The sequence below is a fragment of the Macrobrachium nipponense genome, chromosome 17 (genome assembly GCF_015104395.2).
Source record: "Macrobrachium nipponense isolate FS-2020 chromosome 17, ASM1510439v2, whole genome shotgun sequence".
In the NCBI taxonomy this organism is placed as follows: domain Eukaryota; kingdom Metazoa; phylum Arthropoda; class Malacostraca; order Decapoda; family Palaemonidae; genus Macrobrachium; species Macrobrachium nipponense.
The window spans coordinates 83,771,847-83,792,238 of NC_087210.1; the positions used below are offsets into that span (position 1 = coordinate 83,771,847).

A 20,392-nucleotide genomic window follows, 5' to 3' on the forward strand; every position below is an offset into this window, starting at 1 on the left:
AATCATTTAAGCAGGATTTTTGTTGCCAACAAGCCCCTTGGTCTTGCACTTTTTGCTTCTGTTGCCATTAGTTTATTGGTCTGTCACTAGGGTGCCAATGTTAACAATTCATACTAAATTTCAGACATTGTTTTCATACTGCAGCCAAGCGTTCCCTTGATACAGTACAGTTAGTTTAACATATTTGCTATAATTTAGTCCTTCAGAATGTCCTTCAAGATATCTGTAATAATAGCAGAATTGCAGTAATGATGAAATGATCTGTAAAAAGAACCAGCAAATTGAGCCATGATAGCAAATTGAAAGAACAATTAGCCTGCTGAATTGGAACAAGAATTTCACGAATCTCAGGCGAAAGCAAGTTTTCTATGATTTTCTCAATTTGAAACATGTTTTGTAACATATTTTCTGCATTTCATTTCTATTATACAGTAGTACCTCGAGATATGAAATTAATCCGTTCCGAGGTGCCCTTCGTATCATGAAGTTTTCGTATCTTGGACCACATTTTACATGTAAAATGGCTAATCCATTCCAAGCCCTCCAAAAACACCCCAGTAAATTATATTTCCAGGCCTAAAACACATGTTCTAGGGTTATGACACCGATCCGATGGAAGAAATGTGACTCCAAAAAGGCAAAATACTGTACTTACTTGAGTAATATTCAACTGCATGTAATGTTCAACCCCATTTTTACTGCATATATTAGGACTTTAGCATATGTCCCTTAGCAATAAGCCTAGCCTATGTTAGCGGTTGCTACTGTAGCCTAGTCTATGATTCTGACATCTAAACCTAAGAGCTAAAAGCTTAGAATATGCCAATAAAATGTATAAATAATCAGTATGTACTCATTTCAAATAATTATTAATTAATCATTAACCATAATACACAAACAAACAAAAAAAAAACCTTCCAATCGATTGTTTACATTCAGCTCTCACCCGTCTTACGAGTACCGAACGAATGCCAAGCAATCATTTTTCCTAGCACACAGTAAGCCATAAATTTTCATTAGTATCTCTCTTCAACTAATGAAACTACCAAACAGTATAATAACCATTCATTTCTATTCTTTATTCTATCTTTACCTAATGTTTTTTTTTATTAAGTGTATTGCATGAATAAGTTTTTCAATTTACAGCATCCTTTAACCAATAGAATACTTAAAGCACAAGGGGTAGATGCTGACCAATAGGAGAGCAGGACCTTATGGGGTGACTAGCATCAGGAACCAATGGGAGAGCGGGAGGATAGTGGCGATTTTACTCAGTTGGCGGCGCGGGAGTTTTAAAATTGTTCTCGGTGGTCCGGGCGAATCTCGGGACTTTACAGCAACAACCTTTCGTATCTTGAAAACTTTTCGTATGTTGAGCTGTAAAATTTTTCGTATTTACTTTCGTATCTCGAGTTTTTCGTAAGTTGAGCCTTTCGTATGTCGAGGTACCACTGTACTACATAATAGATGATTAAGAACCAAATTAACATATACACTCAAGTAATTTTGGAGTAAAGGAATATGTGTCATCACCCTCATTGTAAATCATTGGTATTTTTAATTTATTTCCGTTAGTAAAAAATTAAGTTTTGAGCTGGATTACTCTTATGTTTCAGCTTCAGCAGATGTCCAAAGTGTATGAACAAGTATGCCAGTAATGAAGCTCTTGAACATCACCTGAGAACTTCATCACATCATTATCCTTGTAAATTATGTGGCAAAGTGTTCATGTCAGAGCGGCTGCTGAGACGCCATCTTAGAGTTCATGGGACAGTTAACCTTTACACCTGCTCAGTGAGTAATTTGCTTAGTTTAGTAGTGATTTTATGCTTTTAATTATTAGTTGTTTGTATGTGTAGCGGCTCCAAAAGTGTCGCAACAGGTTTTATTATGCATTAGGTACATCCTGTAGGATGTGAAGTCTAACAGGTATTGAGCTGGTATTTTACAGAATATAGTGAAGGATTTTTTCTCTCTCTCTCTCTCTCTCTCTCTCTCTCTCTCTCTCTCTCTCTCTCTCTCTCTCTCTCTCTCTCTCTCTCTCCATGGTTGGGCTCTTAGGACCTCATGAATTATCTTCTTTTCATGATTGCATGCTGAAACTAATGTATCCTACCTTAAACTGATGTAAGTTACCATAGGTTTGGTTTGAGTTGAGATTTGATATGATAGCACGTGTTTGTAAGTATCTCATATGGTATAGTAACTTTTTATGAATTATAAAAATAACTTTTAAGGAGACACCAAAATAGAAATGATTCATCAGAAACCCATAATTCATATTGTCTAACACTCGTGTTGGTCTTCATCTCAGACACCAGTCCCAAATAGCAATAAAAAGATCATCTGTCATTTGGTGTGGCAGCTGGAAGCGTGCAACCCATCTAACGCTGTTTCTGCTAGATAACCACACTTGCTGTCATCAAGGCTTTTTAAGAACTTGGGTACTTACTATAGTTTCAATTGTTCATTTTCTGTTATGATTGAAGATCAGCACTGAAATAGTAAGTGATTTGCTTATTATTAATACATTCCAGATATTTTCAGCTTTCCTTGCACTTCAATACAGTAATGATAATTCATGTTTTGCCAGTGAATGTGCTCTTTTCTGTGTTGCTTTGTTTTGGTTTAGTAGTAGTCACCTTTGTTACTCATTTAGTATTAATTATTACACACTTTATTTGAGCATATTCATTATATAAGTGATGGGTTTGTATGAAAATAAAAAGCAGTTCTGTGTTTTAATAAGGTTCAGATTTTGTACAATTTCCAATCGAATTATTCAGACTTTTCTACAGTTGGTGTTCCTTTCCATGCAGATATGTACAAAGGAATTCAAGTCAGAATATTCCCTGAAATTGCACCAGCTGATTCATACCGGAGAGAAGCCGTTTGAATGCCAAGTATGTAAGACTGCATTTAATCGCAAAGATAAGCTGAAGCGTCATATGCTCACTCATGAAACTAAGAAGTTCAAGTGCCCCTTTAAGTCAACTATTGGGTGCATGAGAGAGTTCAGTAGACCAGGCAAGTTATATTTTTCATTCTGGTTACTTCCAGTTTATTTTTATTTATTCCAATTTAATATCTATACAGTGCATATACACTGACTACAGTACTAAAAAATGATTGCGTTTAAGTAGGTAATGGGTTTTTGAATTAATTCAGTATTTTTTTAGTAGATAGTAATCTTAACACATAAAAGAAGTATGGTAAATAATGAGAGTGGGTAATGGAAAATTGAAGTGAGGTAAATTACCTTCTTTTGTTTGTCAATTATACAAGGAGTATGGATTTTACAGAAATTTATCCTATGATATTAGTTGTATTCCAGTGAAAGTGTACAATATTCCTTGTGTTTTCACACAGATAAATTGAGAGTTCACATGATTACTCATGTTGGAGGCCGTTCCCGATCTCGACGTAAAAGGGGCAGAGGAAGAACAAATAATGTTGGTCGAAGGGATCAGACCATTAAGCCAGAGGCGAGGGAGACAGAGGAAAATAAGTGTTCAGTTTGTAACGTAAGTATCTTTGTAAATACGTATCTGGTTGTTTATGAAATAAGTGATTACTATTAGTAACTTTGATTATGCTATTGGTACTGCTGGATTTGTAACTAGGACACAAGGCATTAGTAAAATAAGAGAATTTAGTATATTTTTGAAAAGTGTGTAATTAAGACACTGCAGGGGGTTAGTACCATTAGTGCACCTCATTTCGTGCACTGTAGGCATTACTTAAGGATCTTTGCAGTGTCCCTTCAGTCCTTAGCTGCAACCCCTTTTATTTCTTGTACTGTATACCTCCATTCATGTTATATTTCTTCCACCTTACTTCCACCCTCTCTTAACTATTGATTTGTAGTGCAACTGCAAGGTTTCCCTCCTGTTACACCTTGCAGACTTTGTTACTGTCACTTTCTGTTTCAGTATTAAATGACCTTATAGGCCCCAGAACTTGGTGTTTGGCCTAATTTCTAAATTTTATATTTTATTCAGAAAGAAGCTTCAGTGAAGTAGGAAACTCATCTTGTTGCTCTGGTTAAACGGCTTTTTAATAATAGTAGTAGTAATAATGATGAACAGTAATTTTTCTATCCAGGCATATACATTGTACTAGAGAATTTTGGACAGTAATGAAGATGCTTCAGGTGCTTTGACACTTGTAATCACAGACATGAATTAGCAAGAAAATGTTTTGTGATGAGTTTGTAAAAAAGCAGTGCTGCTTGTAGCTATACACAGCATCTTTTTGACAATCAAAACATAGAATATACAATAAATATCAGCTGAGCTCACTATGATGGATTGATATTAATTATGAAATAAGTTGCAGTGTCATTCAGTAAATGTGTTATTTGTGGATGAGAAATATTTTTATTCTTTTTACCTTATTAGTTGCAAACAGTCCTCAGTCAGAAACCTGTTCTGTACATCATTCACTTAACTGCCTAAGGTAGTTTTGTTTCTTTTGCACAAACAAAATTATTTTTAAATATTTTATTTTAAACAAGTAAAAACTACTGCTAATTTGGATCTTGTGTCTTGTATGATAGCTAGATATTTTTGTGTGCATGTGTGTTTATGGTTAAGTGCTTTTAGATGAAGTGTTAGGCTGTAATCTAAAATACAATTAACTGTATTTATTTTTATGAATGTAGCATTACTGTTAGTAGCCCAAGCCTCAGCAGTCAGATGTCAAAGGAATTATTATTTGCCCATTAATTATGAGATCAAGATGCAGTAGCAGCTATCTGCAATTATCATTCCCTTTAGGAAGTACATAAAGCATTGTTTTGTATACAGTAATGTTACATATGCTGCAATGTAGCATCTGCAATTTTGTTTGGAAAATGGTTTGCGTGACATGGCCATTGTCAGATCTCAAAATAAGACATTGCATTCATTTATTCTGTAATGGTACAACCACATCTCCTATGATACTGTTCAAATTCCTTTCGCTCACTTTCTTACAGTTACCTCATTCTGGAGATGATCATAAGTGTCTGGTTGTAGAAAGTAAAGATGCTCAGTTAACAGCAGTTGAAGAAACAGGAGAATCTAGCATCCTTGCCACACATGTATCTCGAGCTCGGCCAATACGCCAGGCTGTAGCACGAAGGGCCAAGGACCAAACAAGATACGGCAGCAGAGGTGCTGGACGAAAAAAGAGGGGAGGAGTTTCAAATCAGATACCTCCCCCTCCTCCTCCAGTCCCTCCTACTTCTCAGCCCCAAGAAGAAGAAGAGCAAGCAAAAGTTGATAACCAGAACTTGGAATCTCAAGATGCCATACCACAGGAAGAAGAAACCATCATACCTGTACATTCAGTTGAAGGAGTAAATGAAATTGGAAACAAAGGAAACACAAAGAATGTAGAAATTATATATATACCCTTTTCACTGCCGCTTACACGCCCAATTCAGGCCGAGCTTATACGAGCTATGTCAAGTGAAGAAGAGTGTCATGTTACAAGTGAGATTCTAGAAGGAGGCCCAACAATTACCCTTGATGGTACGACCTCGTCTCTCTTGGTAGGGAATAATTCGGTGGTGCCCTTGGTGAGTCCTACCTCAGTTCATGCAGTAGATACAATCCAAACAGACCCCTTGCAAAAAGAATCCCAGGAATTACAGGCTATATACAGTCCATCAGCACAACAAATAAGTGCTGGAAGTTCAGCTCACATAGTAGAAACCTCCTTAACTGGCACTCATATACAGACTATGCAGTTAGACCATGAAGATGGTATGGAAGAATCTCAGTTAGCTCACACTCACATTTCTCACCTCACCACTTGTATATTGCCAGATCAAACATAATTGCCAATTTTGAATAAACTTTTATGAAAAAGCTGACATGCTATACTGTACAGCTCCCCAAAAGCTTCATGTTGTTGAGTGATATTTTTTATTGTGCAATTGAATTGTAATGAGGAATAATACTTAAGCTGTTGGTGGAACAACAGAGCATATTATTTTTTTATGTGGGTGTCACAAACATAGGTTTGTATTAACTGTTTCTGCGTAAAGAATTTTTACTTTTATGTTTAGAGGAAAACATTAACACCAGAAGGCTGAACTGAAGTAATCACAGGAGATTTTTAAAACAACCTCTTTTTGTCTTTTGTCTATGGTGTCTTCTTTATAATTATATTCAGGTCTCTTACTGTTGACTGCCAGTTTTTTTATTTCAACATCATTTGCAGTTACCTGTTAGCAAATTTCAGCAGAATTTTCATGGATTTTCGAATTCTATAATTCCAAGACACGTAGTTGTGGGTATAACCACATACAGTCTAGTATTAAAGCTCTGCAAAGATTTTATTTCAGATTTGCCTTTCAAGGATATCATGTTACAAAGTTTTTTTTAGTAGATTTATGATGTCTTTGTGTTTTGGAAATGAATAGGATGTTTTTCTATATGTAATTAGGATAGCTTGAGTGTTTTTATCAAATTATTATAAAGTTTCTGGTTGTACTGGTTTGCTATTATGCATATTGATTGAATATCACAATGTTAAAAGAAAGGTGTCGCATGTAATTCAGTAGCATATCAGAATTCGTTTCTCAGACTGTTTTTGAGAGATGTTATATTGAAAGAGTACTTCCTGAAATTACAGTGCCTCTTCATAATTCATATGTGTTATGATATTCTTCACCATCTTGATAACCTTTACAAAATTTCCATCCCCCTTAGGTATGATAATCGAGGCTCATTTCTGTTACTGGCATTATACATTTGCCTCCTCATCACCAGTTTGTTCCTCACATCACAAACTGTGACTCTTGGAGAGTTTCCTCTTAGATAACTGTGTAATAGCGTCGTTCTCCTTCATATTGTGGCACGTGATGTTGGTGCTTTATAGATTGGTTTATTGGTCAGTCCTATTGGCCTCGCAACTCCATAGGTCATAGGCAGTGCAAGAACCTATTTGGTAAAAAAAAGTCAAAGTGTACACACATTTCCATGCTTCCATATCAGCTATGTAAAATGACTCCTAAATTAACATTCATAATGACCATACATATCTATGAACAAATCCATTTATAAGCAAAAATATGGAAACCTTTTGACATCTTAGTATTATTAAATTACTGTACTAAGGAATCATATTTATCAAGAGGACAAGATTCTCCTTTAAACAAAAGTAACACTAAATTTGAAATCAGCTTCCGCTTTTAATTATCTTGGATAGGGATAAATGCAGAAAAGAAAAATAAATAAATGTGTATGATATGAATCAAATAATAAAAGACATACGGTAGCAGAGTAGGAGGAGAATGGAAAAACACAAAGTTTAAACACTCCATTTGAACAAACATCAGGCTTACAAAAGACAATCCAGTAGACAAGTTACTATGAAAACACAGGAACCAGGACTTGAGACCTAGTGGTAAGCTCACTTTCACTGCCTCGCAATGTCACAGCTGATTATGACTTTGGTAAAATATGTTATTTATAGTGCAACCTTATTGAGTTACAATATGGAACAACATAATTACAGTCTAAACCAACATTATCGAATACCATATTCTTTAATCTGATGTAGATCAGTACCTTACAGAATCTTCTAGTTTATACACTTCATATTCACATGGTGAAGTATCTAAAGGAAATGTCCGAGCTGTACGTAAAATAACTTGCCCATTATTAGGACAAAATGTTATTTTCTGTTTGAAATGAAATTTATCAATTGCAATTGCTCTACTTTGGCAAAATTTATTAATTTAAATAATTCTACTAAAGAAGAAAACGTTTTTGAAAGTGGATTTGTCTACTGACCAAAAGCTGTTTGTTAGTTATAAAATTGTATCCTTGCCCCTGTTTTACTTTAACAAATTTATATTGGTCTTAATTTCTGTTTCCAAGTAGTGATCAAATATCCCTCCAACCACTCTTCTCCTCATTATTACATCGAGCAACTTGCTTTTACATCTACTCTGTAGTAATGCATGACCAGAGGAACTCTTTTTCTCATCATTTTATCTTGAGAATGCTAATAAATATTGTACATTTGAAACCATGTATGTATAGGTATTACCAACAAGTGTATATATATGTGTTTATTGTTACCATTCTATTTTTTAAAATGTAATTACAGTTCATTGTTTCCAAATATAATCTAAATATTAATGTCTAATCCTTTGTGCCAAATATAAGAAAAGAACTGGTTTTGATAAATTCTGATAACAACAGGAATAGTATTAAGGATAATTTGCTTTCCAACAAGTGCAATACTTTTATTAACGTTTATCACTTTCCATGCTTAAAATGCCGTGTATAGTATTACATGTATAGTAATTTAGGTGATGATGATCTCTGTATTCGTGAAAAAGGATTTTATACTTGAAAAGATTCTTTAATTTTATATTTTATGTGTTCATTTTCTGTACATAGTTTTGAGATTTTCTCATGTCCGTTTGAGTGTTGTGCAATGGTTTTGTATCCTACGTGAACTGCACAAGAGTTAATGCAAAACTTATTTGTTAGGTAGTTTGCATTCTTCATTGTTCTTTATTCTTGTGTTGGAAGATGACTAAATTTGCAAGTCTTCATACATTTTTTTACAGTGCAATATAGTTCAACCCAGTGTCCTCTTAACACAGTGGACCATCAAAGTTTGCGTATTTAGCAAATGGAATTTGAGTTAAGTCCTCAATGTATTTAGTAGAAATCCCATAAAATCTTTCAGAATTGAAGTCTTCTTTAAGTATGCAACATGTTCTGTATGAAAGTAAATTTACTGTATAATTTAGAAAATATATGGAACAAAATGCAGTACATACAGTACTTAAAGACAATATTAAATATACAGGATCACTGATTACTATATCTCAGAGTTCTACATTTTGGGTGATAAAGATCCTTAGACAAATTTTTTATGAGAGTTATCACTACACCATTTAATCCTTCAGAGAAAATGATCAGTTTTGGTAATTCACATGTTACCAAGAAATGCAATTTTTTTTTTCTATGAAAATACATTGTCTTGTTTTTGTACTTTTTATGTTTTTTTTTCCCATTATGTTAAAGCTTCTGTAGAGCCTTCATATACTTTAGTTAGTTAACTATCTCAATTCCCAATAAATGGTTTTAGGTTACTGAAGCATCATCTAATGTTATATCTAGTGCAATTATATAAACCCACTGTAGCACCATTGTAATGTAAGGAAATCAACAAAAGTGGATGTCAAGTATCACTTTTTCATGTGCCAGAGAGTACCTTGAACTCTCAAGTTGAAAATGTAAGCAATATCATGTATGGGTACTATTTGGAATTGTGTACTGTTACTCTTGACAGAGTGTGAAGGTGACTTTCATATGTCAGATTGTACTTATTGTTAACTTGAAATCTTTTTACCATAAGTTGAAAAGATTTCAAGTTAATGATAAGTGCTTTGTACATCTTATTAGCTTACTCTCCTTCCATACCTTATTTACCTTATTAGCTGATCTGTATTTGTTATACTGTTTGCCTGCTATTGTTCCTTATACCTGATGAGTTTACCTTCGCTCTTCTTACCTATTGTGAGTGTAGTATCATAACCAGTTATTAAAAGTTAAAGAGTGAATTTTCATGAATTAATCAATTCAGTCTTGAAGGTTTTCTTGAATTCATGGTCTCTATCACTGTTATTTTCAAGTATCCACACCTGACCACTAAGTTCATGCTCTTTAACAAAGTCTTGAATAAATTAACCCTGCAAAATAAATAAAAAGACAGGGATGTGGTTGTACAGTACTGAGAACACATCAATACCACTTTTCCTAAGATCATTTTTATCTCATTACATTTCCCTCAAAATCATATCTTTCATTTCACCTTCAACTAGTATGCTTCCCTCCCCCAGTTTGGGAAATGTAATTGTACTTGCTGTAGCCCAAACATTTGTGTTGTTCCTTATATACTACTATGCTTTGTTCCTATATACTACTATGCTTTGGCTTGCTTTATTTCTGTTTTTGTTGGGGATTCTTTGTACCCTTTCACTCTAAAGACCTTGATAATGGTTGGATTGTCAAAAGACTTGGATCTCGGCAAACTGTTAAAATGGAATAGCCTATAGTACAATCATAATACATAACACTGTTTTACCTGGGTTATCTCAATAAAGTTTTAATAACGATAGAACGAATTGCAAAGTAATACAGACTCTCCTCTATTTACGACGAGTTATGTTCCAAACTGTTTTTCATATCTTGATTTGTTCGTAAGTCCAACTTGATAGTATACGCAGTCTCAATACATACAATATTATTGATGTTTTTGCATATTAAAACACAATGTACTGTTACTGCACTGTATTTTATAGTATTTTATTTATATGAAAGATATATAAAACCTAACGATATTAAGTAAATTGTATAATAATAATATATTACACTTTTTCTTACCTTTGAACAAATTTTGATTTACAATCACGGTTGTTCTGGAAGTTCGTAACTTGAAAGCTCCCAAGTAGAGGAGCGTCTGTACAGTAGTCTTTCAGCCAAAATGAATATAAGAGTATTATAGTAGTTTTGGTTCATAAGTAACTGTTAGAAACCAGTAAACGAAAGAGAGAGATTAATATTATGACCCATTTTCAATAGATTTCTTTCCACCTTATTCTCACATTTTCGTTGAAACCTCATATTCTTTGTAAGCTTGAATTTCATGTAAGTGGCCCCTCTGGGCTTGTTCCATATGAATAGGGTTCAGCTTCTGAATATTATTATTAATAATAGAACTGCCATTATGATTATTTACCATAACTTCACAACCTGTTATTGCCTAACTGTTTTACTCTTTACGTGTGCCTGTATCTTATTTTATTGTTGTTTTAACATTAAATGCTAATAACATTTTTAACTGAAAATGCAGTAACAGATCTATTCCAAATTTTTTTCTTAAGTTTGGCTTCTTGCGTCAATTTTTCCGTAACTTTGGATCTTGTTTCACATTTATCTTTTGCCTGTGTATAAAAATCAACAAAATATGTCATAATTATTGTGAAATCTGAATTAGGGAGTTGTATCAGTTTTGTTAATAATTAGGATAAATGAAATTTTATTATGGAGGCCTCAGTAAGAATATATTGTGTAGCCACATTTTGAAAAACTACATTTTTGTTTAGCATGTGAATGCTGAACATACTGTAGTCTTCTTTCACGCATCATACATTTTACTGTAATATTTCTCATACTTAACTTTCTGGCTTCCCAGCATAAATTTTTATCATATCTGATAAATTTCTCATCGTGTGTGTTTCCAGTGTGTTTTGACAAGTGGACATGTTAACTAATGCTCACAATGTAAGAAATATCAGATAGTACAAATGTTAACGCAGTAAAGGATGATCTCGGATAAAAATTTTTTTTGTATATCCTCGCCTTAGTTTTATTAATTAATTTTGTTTTTTCCCATTGCAAAGTGAACTAGGTTGATTTAAAGATAAGGTATTAATGAGGTAACATCCTCAGGTGATGACAAGTGTTAGCCATAAGAATTTGAGGAAAGCAGTCAGTCCAAAGTTTCTAAATAAATTTGGCTGACTGCACTTTTATTTATATACACATTTATTGTTTTTCTCGGTTTTATCAGTGCTACAATAGATGATTGTATGGGTAAAATCAATTGTAACAACACTTTTATGCAGTGCCGGTTTTAAGCCTATTTGACCAATTTGATCAAATTAGGCCCTGCGCCAGAGTTACTGTTTGAAACCTTTTCTGTTAAGTGTCGCAGTGGCGTGGTCGGTATGGCCTTGGCCTGCCACCTATGTAGCCGCGAGTCTCGGGCATTCCACTGAGGGGTTAGAGATGCATATTTCTAGTGATACAAGTTCACTCTCGATGTGGTTCGGAAGTCACTTAAAAACGTTGGTCCCATTGCTGAATAACCACTGGTTCCATGCAACGTATAAACACCATACAAACAAACTTTTCTCTCTTGTAAGAGGAATAAACCGCTACCCAAAACATGAAATGAAAAATGAGGAAGCATCATTCCTCACACTATTATGCACATATACTTTATTAACAGAAAATATTCACTTGGAAAGTCACTTTTATACCAGACAAAAAAAAATTGTCTTAATTTCTGTCATATTCTAATTGGGTTCTGCAGTTGGCTCCGGCCCTGCTTGTATGATGGTAGCCTATAGTAGGTGTGCACAGTCCTGTAATTTATAAGAATGAGAACGATAGTGTTTCATTAAGACTTGAATATGAGCGGCATTGTAATTGGAGGTGGGTTGATAATGTGGAAAGAATGAAGAGATATAGTCTGACACCTGCTTCAGTGGTGTTGGAAATGAATAGTTTTGATATTCAGGAAGTGAGAAACCTATGTTCGAGATTAACTGATGTAGATTAATGACTGGACTCGCTACTGATAAGTTTTAGTATAATAAATAATGATATGTATATATATATATATATATATATATATATATATATATATATATATATATATATATATATATATATATATATATATATATATATATATATATATATATATATATATATATATATATATATATATATATATGACGACAAAAGCTACAAAGGGTTTTTTTTTAATCACGTTCAATAATTTCGTGATTCAGTTGTACATCATTAGCATATATATATATATATATATATATATATATATATATATATATATATATATATATATATATATATATATATAATATATATATAATATATATATATATATTATATATACTAATGATGTACAAATGAATCACGAAATTATTGAACGTGATTAAAAAAAAAACCCTTTGTAGCTTTTGTCTTCATATAATATATATATATATCTATATATATATATATAATATATATATAGATATATATATATATATATATATATATATATAGAAGGCTACAACCGACCACATATCCCAATATTCATGAGTCGAAAAACCAGCATACTCTCGCTGTGAGGAAAGTTATTTGTGATGTCATTTTTCCTAATTTTATATCAAGAGTACTATAGCTTATATCAACAGTTGCCACAGCAGGTAACTGGAGTTGTTATTTGAGAACACGAAACATCGTCTCACAAGTAACCGTGTATGAAGAGACGAATTTGATATTGTGAGAGAGTCGTAGGTCGTCCATTGACCAACACAGCTGTTGTGTACAAGCCGATAAACACTTCCCATGTGCGCAACATGTGCAGCTTGTCAAGTGGGTTGGACCGGCACCCGCTTGGCGGCGCCACCGTAGCCGTCACAGTCGTCGCTGATAGCCACTCTTTCTCGACTCAGGTTCAGTCGGGCCTAAACTGTCACTGAGTGTAGACGTTGTTTTTCACGCTCCTGTTTCCCCTGACACCTGCTTGCTCTCGCGCTCTCTCTCTCCCCAGATCGGAGTTTTAGTGGCTGATCTCATGGAGTGATAGCTTAATTTACTTTGCTGGACCGGGACCCCCGCCCCTCCCCCCCATTCGCTCCTCAAACGATTCTTCAAGGACTATAGTGACAGTAATACATCCAATCGTGCTTTTGAAATCATGGATTTAATTGACACGGCATTGGACGATTTCGCCGAGAACGACGATCTGAAGGAACTGTGGGACTCCGACTACTATGCGGTGAGTAGGTAGTCTGTTTATTTACTTATTTGTTTATTTATTTTCATAATAATACTCTACTTTTTTTTTAATAGTCTAACATCGCGAAGGATGCGAGCCGTTACTTGGATTATGTAGTCTTGCCGATAAGTGTTATCATCCATATGCTAGTAGAGCAACAACACCGTTTGATGTCATGTGCTTATGTTTCGCTCTCTCTCTCTCTCTCTCTCTCGAGAGAGAGAGAGAGAGAGAGAGAGAGAGTTATTTTGGACACCCTTACCCTATTGCCTCTTAAGTAAATTGAGCCGTAGAACTTATAGGCATAATGTTAAGGACTTCATATATGCCTATATAAAAGCATATACTATAGGCATATATTAAGAACCAAACTTCAGCTGAATATAGGCCTATATAAAAGCATATACAAACTTCAGCTGGAGTTTGTACCTAACAGTGTTTAGCTGATGGGCTACAACAGCTACTGATGATTACGGCTTAGGTGGTGGTGTTACGGGCGGTCCGGTCCGTTCATTACTTCGTAAATGTTTGTTAACTGAAGAAAACATTGAAAAGAGTTTTTCCTTCTGCCCACAAAATTATTATTATTATTGTTTTACTTTCCCTCAGCTAGCTAACAGCATTGTTTTTTTTTCCTCTCTGCCCACAAGATTGGCAAGTACGTGAGCATTGATGTGGAGCATTTTTTTTTCTTTTGCGAGCACGAGTAAAATACTCATGACTGGCCGACTTGCGAAAGAGTCGTAATGTTATGCTTGAAGTTTTATTTTATTTTATTATTTTTTTTAAGGGAACGTAATCCGTGTCAGTTATTTTAGTTATTTGAGTATGGTACTGACATTTTGGAGGTATACTCTTGTTGTCAGTCCCTTTCAGTTACTCACGCTTTAGATTGTGTGAACTGTAGACTCAGGATATGGACATATGTAAAGGTATACACACACTCACACAGGCAACACATGTATAATCACAAACGGAGCAAAACCTTGGCAGACAAATACACACATTACCCTGTATCTCATATATATGTATATATATATTACTAATATGTGTATTTGCCTGCCCAGGTTTTATTTCGTTTGTGATTATACATGTGTTGCCTGTGTGTGTGTGTCAGTCTAGGCGTGTTTGCCACTAGAACACTACCTGGCTATTATTCATTCGTAATAAGTAAGTCAACTTCGACCTCTCCTTTGGCATCTGTTTGTAATACAACAATATTGTACATCGCTGCCGTTGTTTTATTCATTAGTCTTGTGTCCCTAATATCTTGTTATATATGTGTATATATATCTGCGTTGATTAGAAGCAAGTCAATAATATTCCGTTCATGATTTTGTACACTTTTTGTGATTAGTTTATCAAATTTCATTAGCCTAAGCTCACATGTTTCTGTGAAGAGCCAAGCTGCCAAGAGTCCACAAGGAAGAGATTTCGAACCAATGTTATTCCAGTCACACCTTGCAGCAAGGCGATGGAATACAGTAACGGCCTAATTACCCAAGCATTAACCCCGTGCACTTATCCGTCGCAAAGGTTAGGTTCGTCGATCAAGCTTTACGGCGATAGTTGTCATTTACTACTTCTTCGTTTTGTTATTCAGTTCGTTTTAGTCCCGTTGGTACATTACTTACTGTATTGTATCGTTGCTATTTTTACACGTAACCTTCGTATTGTTTAGTATAAGAAATGCCCGCAGTCGATAAACGTTATTGTCGTGCACCGTTTGATTATCGCTGTCACATGAATGCCTTTATGTATATTTGATGAGTTATGCACGAACCTGGGACCTGGTTTATTGGAGTTGTATACCTGCTCTGTGCCTGGTACTACCACGGGTCGCGAGAGCAGTCTCGATGGTTATGCAACCATCTCTGAACGAGGGGTAAAAAAGTCATACAATTAGCTGACAGTGATGTGGGTTTTAAGTCGGACATCTTTCTGTTTTGAAAACCGACGGGGAGGTTGCTAAATGTCTTTACGTGGCTCATGAACGAAGCAGAACAGAATAAAATCAACGTTGTGTAGGATTAGCAAGAAATGACGATTCCATAGTCTGGTTATAAAAGGAAGAGCCGACCATTAAATTAGTCTTGCTTGTCTTGGAACTTTTTTTTTTTTCTTCATTCATTAATTAATGACTTTTGTAAGCTAATCGTTTCACGTTGTAATTTGCGGTTTAGCTTGTCTGAGATGGCCCACTGTGCAAATTCGTAATGAATGTCATCTTGCGGGTGGAAGAAATGGTAGTGTGAGATGCTCATTTCCTTTCGGTGGCAATTGAAGTATATACTACTTAGTGCCTTTTGCTTATCATAGATCTATCGAAGGCTGACTCACAGCCAATACTGCATCGTGTATGTCAACCAAGGAGCCTATCGGCCTATACATTCCAGCTAGGTTATTAATCCGATAAAGTGCTTTGCGCCTTATGTCTGAGCCATAGGCCTTAAATGCGTCTTTGAGCAACAAAACAGTAATCACAGCGTAAAGGCACTGCAAGAAAAGAATCCTTAGGCCTATGTAAAATCTGTATTTGGAAGGGAGAGGAAATTTCGCTGAGCTAATTGGGGCGGGACCGGGGGGTGGGGGGGGGTGAGACTTGTTTAAGGAACTATAGGGTGTTTGGTAATTGACGAACTAAAGTGTAAGGGGCACGGCTGCGCTTTTTTATACCAGGGAAGGGGAGAAGGGTGTGCAAGGGGGCGGGTGAGGAGGAAGCACTAATGGATATCAATAGCATCGAGCCATCGATTCATTGAACTCTCGGCTTTAGTCTTCTTAATCGAGGGGACGTTGTCGTTGGAGATTATATTTATAATATATATATATATATATATATATATATATATATATATATATATATATATATGTATGTATTGTATGTATGTATGTGTGTATAACATTATAATTGCAATGAGAAGCAGTAGTCTGTCAAATTATTCGTGCAAGTGTTTCATGCAAAAGATTTTTTACTGCTAGTTAATGTGTACAAGATATTTATTTTTAAGTTTCGTAGTTGATTTTACGAAGAAAAAATCATCATTAGTATGCGTTCGTGTTAAATATAAAAGTATAATGAACTTTTAATGCTTCTTGAGTCATTTCAAGACCTACTAGATTTAGACTTTTCAAAAAACATTTGACAGTTTTCATTTGTCTACATCATTACTGAGGTGACCTTCAGTTAGTGTTTACACTTCGCAGGAGTGAATGAACGAACTTTCAAAGGTAATTAAGAAAGTTGTTTGGAAATTGGGACTCCGAAAGGCTTGGCTTTAGGAGTTTCTGAACACTTACTTGTTGAATGTATCGAAGCGCACGCAACTTAAAGTAAGTGTTATTAACCGTGCGCTCTCGAATGTTTCTGATAAACACCAGGGGCGTAGTCTAACAACATCAGCGAGGATTTTCACGAGGTTTAGTCTATAGGAAAATGTCGGACAATTGCTTTAACCTTGGAATGAACAGTCCCCAAATGTATGAATGTTTAAGAGCAATATGGCTGCCAGAGCAGATAGAAACGAACTGAACATATGGCAGCAGCACCATCACTTGCATGCGAAACTGGCCTCCCCGTGATAATGTTGGCGCAGTCGAAAATCTCGGGTGTCATTTAGTCATTTGCGACCATACTGGAGTATCTCCTGACCCGAGGAAGTACGATGGGGCGGTTCCGTTGTCACTACAACACGGCTTGTGCGTGTATGTGTTTGTGGGTGTATTTGTGTCTTATCAGGAGCGCGAGAAGAATGTGACGATGAAAATTTTAACTTCTTCTGTTCGAATGTTTTCTTTTTCTTGTGCTTGTGTGTTTTGCCAAAAGTGTATTAAGTTTAGAATAAACTTTGGGGTTCTGGAATGCAGTTATGCCATGTTGCAGTCAGGGTAATCTGCCTGGTAAAGAATAGTTTATAAATAAGACGTTGGCGTTTCAAAATGTGAACGGCGCCGGGCTTCAGGACACAAGTGTTTCAGAAGATGAGGAAATAAGTAATCTCTCTCTCTCTCTCTCTCTCTCTCTCTCTCTCTCTCTCTCTCTCTCTCTCTCTCTCTCTATGGAGTACATCGCAACTTATTTGTTCATGTTTTTCCGGAACCCCAAAGTTTATGCTAGACTTAAACAACCTTTGGCAAAACACACAAGCACATACTGATAAAAATAGTCAATTAATGGCCCATTCTTGATCATCACTTGCGTTGTTTTGATGGCACTTTGAAATAGCTACCGGAAATCCAACACAGTTTTGTATGACGTCAGAATTAGCTATATGTTAGGAGTATGACGTCACAGTTTACATATGCTAAGAGTAATTGTTTCCAAAGAAGTTCAGTGCTCCAGCTCACGCTAATTTGTTTCCCCTGAAAGTCTCAAAAATCTTTGTTAATTTTGTCATAAAAGTAGACTTTTAACTCTAGCAACAGTGGCAGTAGACGAGAGAGAGAGAGAGAGAGAGAGATAGATAGATAGATAGTAGGCTTGTTAACTCCGAGGTGCTAGTACTAAGCATGGCGGAAGCTCCTAGGGACGCGGTGTTTTAGTACTAGCCCCTCGGGATCAAAGTATTACATACACCCATTTCTACATCGTGTGGTCGACGAATTACATTAATAAAAGATATAATCGTGCGGCCATCTTTGCATTTACCACACCACCCTCTAGATCATGTACCATGCGGTGTTTAGGACTAGCATCTCGGAGCAGATGACGCGTAGATAACAAGCCAAAGAAAGTAGCTCCGTATTACACGTCTTGCTGTGACCGAACTCATGCAATGCATTTCTGTAAGAATTATCCTCCATCATCTAAATTTAGGTATTTTCTTGAATTCTTTCCTCTTCATTTTGTACTCTGGTTTTCCTCCTTCGGAAGAACAATTTGACGCCTGCCTCTCTCTCTCTCTCTCTCTCTCTCTCTCTCTCTCTCTCTCTCTCTCTCTCTCTCTCTCGTGTTTATTTTTCTTGTGCCATTTTTTAGACTCTAGTAGGTTTATCTTATGTGGTGCAATTTTTAAAACTCTCTCTCTCTCTCTCCTCTCTCTCTCTCTCTCTCTCTCTCTCTCTCTCTCTCTCTCAGTGCCATTTTGCTTGGTGAGACATACCCGCGCACAGTCTGATCAATCAACAGATATCACACATTTAACATACGTCTAGAAACTGAAAAATATCTAGAAGTGTTCGTGAACTGTCAGTGATAAGATTAGTGTGAAAATAGTAGGATAAAGTGTCTGGTAAGTTAGTTTATCAAGTGAAATATTGTAAATCAGATCAAGGTGGCAGTAAGTTCCAACTGTGGAAAGAAATGGCGTAATCTTGCGTGTCTAGCAGATTCGCAATATGATGAGATAGCAGGAAGGGAGCTGGCATTTCTCATCTATGAGATCAACAACAACCCTAATCAAAAAGATATAAAAGCATTCATAGACATATTAGAAGGATATGATCATTCAAACTGGAACAAATCAACAGAAAACATCTTGAAAATAATTGAAGATAATGATATAGAAGTAAGGGATGAAAATAGTGAATATTTAGCAGACATAGATATTAATGAAGCTGATATTGTGCAGGCTATTAATGAAATTAAAAATGGAGCTGCAGCAGGGCCTGTTGGTGTCCCTGCCATTTTGTTAAAGAAAGTAGTTCATTCTATCACAAAGCCACTTGCAATATTATTAAGACAAAGTGTAGATGCAGGCAAGATTTATGATGAGCACAAATTAGCATATATTACCCCTAATTTCAAAAGTGGATCAAGACTAGAGGCAAGTAATTATAGGCCTGTGAGTCTAACATCACATATTATGAAAGTGTATGAAAGGGTAATGAAGAAAAATATTATGAAACATTTAATAAAAAATAATTTGTTTAATATAGGACAACATGGTTTTGTACCCAGAAAAAGTACACAAACCCAACTGTTAGTGCACCGTGAGAACATATACAAAAATAAGAAAAGCGGAAATGAAACAGACGTGGTTTATCTAGACTTTGCAAAAGCTTTTGACAAGGTAGATCATAATATACTAGCGAAGAAAATTAGAAAACATAATATAGTGGATAAAGTAGGAAGATTGGTAAAAGAATTTTTACACAACAGAAAACAGATTGCAAACGATGAGAAATTGGATGAAGCTAAGGTAATATCCGGTGTGCCACAAGGTACGGTGTTAGCTGCATTACTGTTTGTTATTATGATTGCAGACATAGACAGTAATGTTAAGGACTCGGTAGTGAGTAGTTTCGCCGATGACACAAGAATAAGTAGAGAAATTACTTGTGATGAAGATAGGAAAGCGCTACAAAGAGACCTTAACAGAGTATATGATTGGGCAGAGGCAAATAGGATGGTATTTAACTCAGATAAATTTAAATCAATAAATCATGGAGACAGAGAAGGAAAGCTATATGCATATAGGGGACCTAATAATGAGACAATCACAAATAAGGAAGCAGTTAAAGACCTTGGTGTGATGTTGAATAGGAACATGTTATGCAATGATCAAATAGCAATTCTATTGGCAAAATGTAAAGCAAAAGTGGGAAAGTTGTTACGGCACTTCAAAACAAGAGAAGCTGAACACAGATTATGCTTTATAAAACATATGTGCGTAGTCCAATTGAATATTGCAATATGATATGGTACCCACACTATCAAAAGGATATTGCACAAATAAAGAGTGTACAAAGATCCTTTACAGCTATATTAGAAGAAGTTAAAGAGCTTGACTACTGGGAAAGACTACAATCCTTAAAATTATATAGTCTAGAAAGGAGAAGAGAACGCTACATGATAGAATTC

At 35.4% G+C, this 20,392-nt stretch overlaps 2 protein-coding genes across 4 annotated transcripts in view; both read left to right on the forward strand.

Annotated features, from left to right (window-relative positions):
- The window catches only part of LOC135196389 (zinc finger protein 341-like), a 50,483-nt gene extending 39,125 nt beyond the window's left edge, over positions 1-11,358 (forward strand). For all 3 annotated transcript variants that reach the window (XM_064223192.1, XM_064223190.1, XM_064223191.1), the window contains exons 11-14: positions 1,617-1,794; positions 2,820-3,027; positions 3,370-3,524; positions 4,979-11,358. In XM_064223192.1, coding sequence (XP_064079262.1) covers positions 1,617-1,794; positions 2,820-3,027; positions 3,370-3,524; positions 4,979-5,824 — 1,387 coding nt within the window. In that variant the 3' untranslated portion in view covers positions 5,825-11,358. The remainder of the gene's footprint in view (positions 1-1,616; positions 1,795-2,819; positions 3,028-3,369; positions 3,525-4,978) is intronic.
- A 1,895-nt stretch (positions 11,359-13,253) lies between these two features.
- The window catches only part of LOC135196392 (cyclic AMP response element-binding protein A-like), a 150,173-nt gene continuing 143,034 nt past the window's right edge, over positions 13,254-20,392 (forward strand). The window contains 1 exon segment of the mRNA XM_064223193.1: positions 13,254-13,590. Within this exon segment, the coding sequence (XP_064079263.1) occupies positions 13,510-13,590 (81 nt within the window). The 5' untranslated portion in view covers positions 13,254-13,509.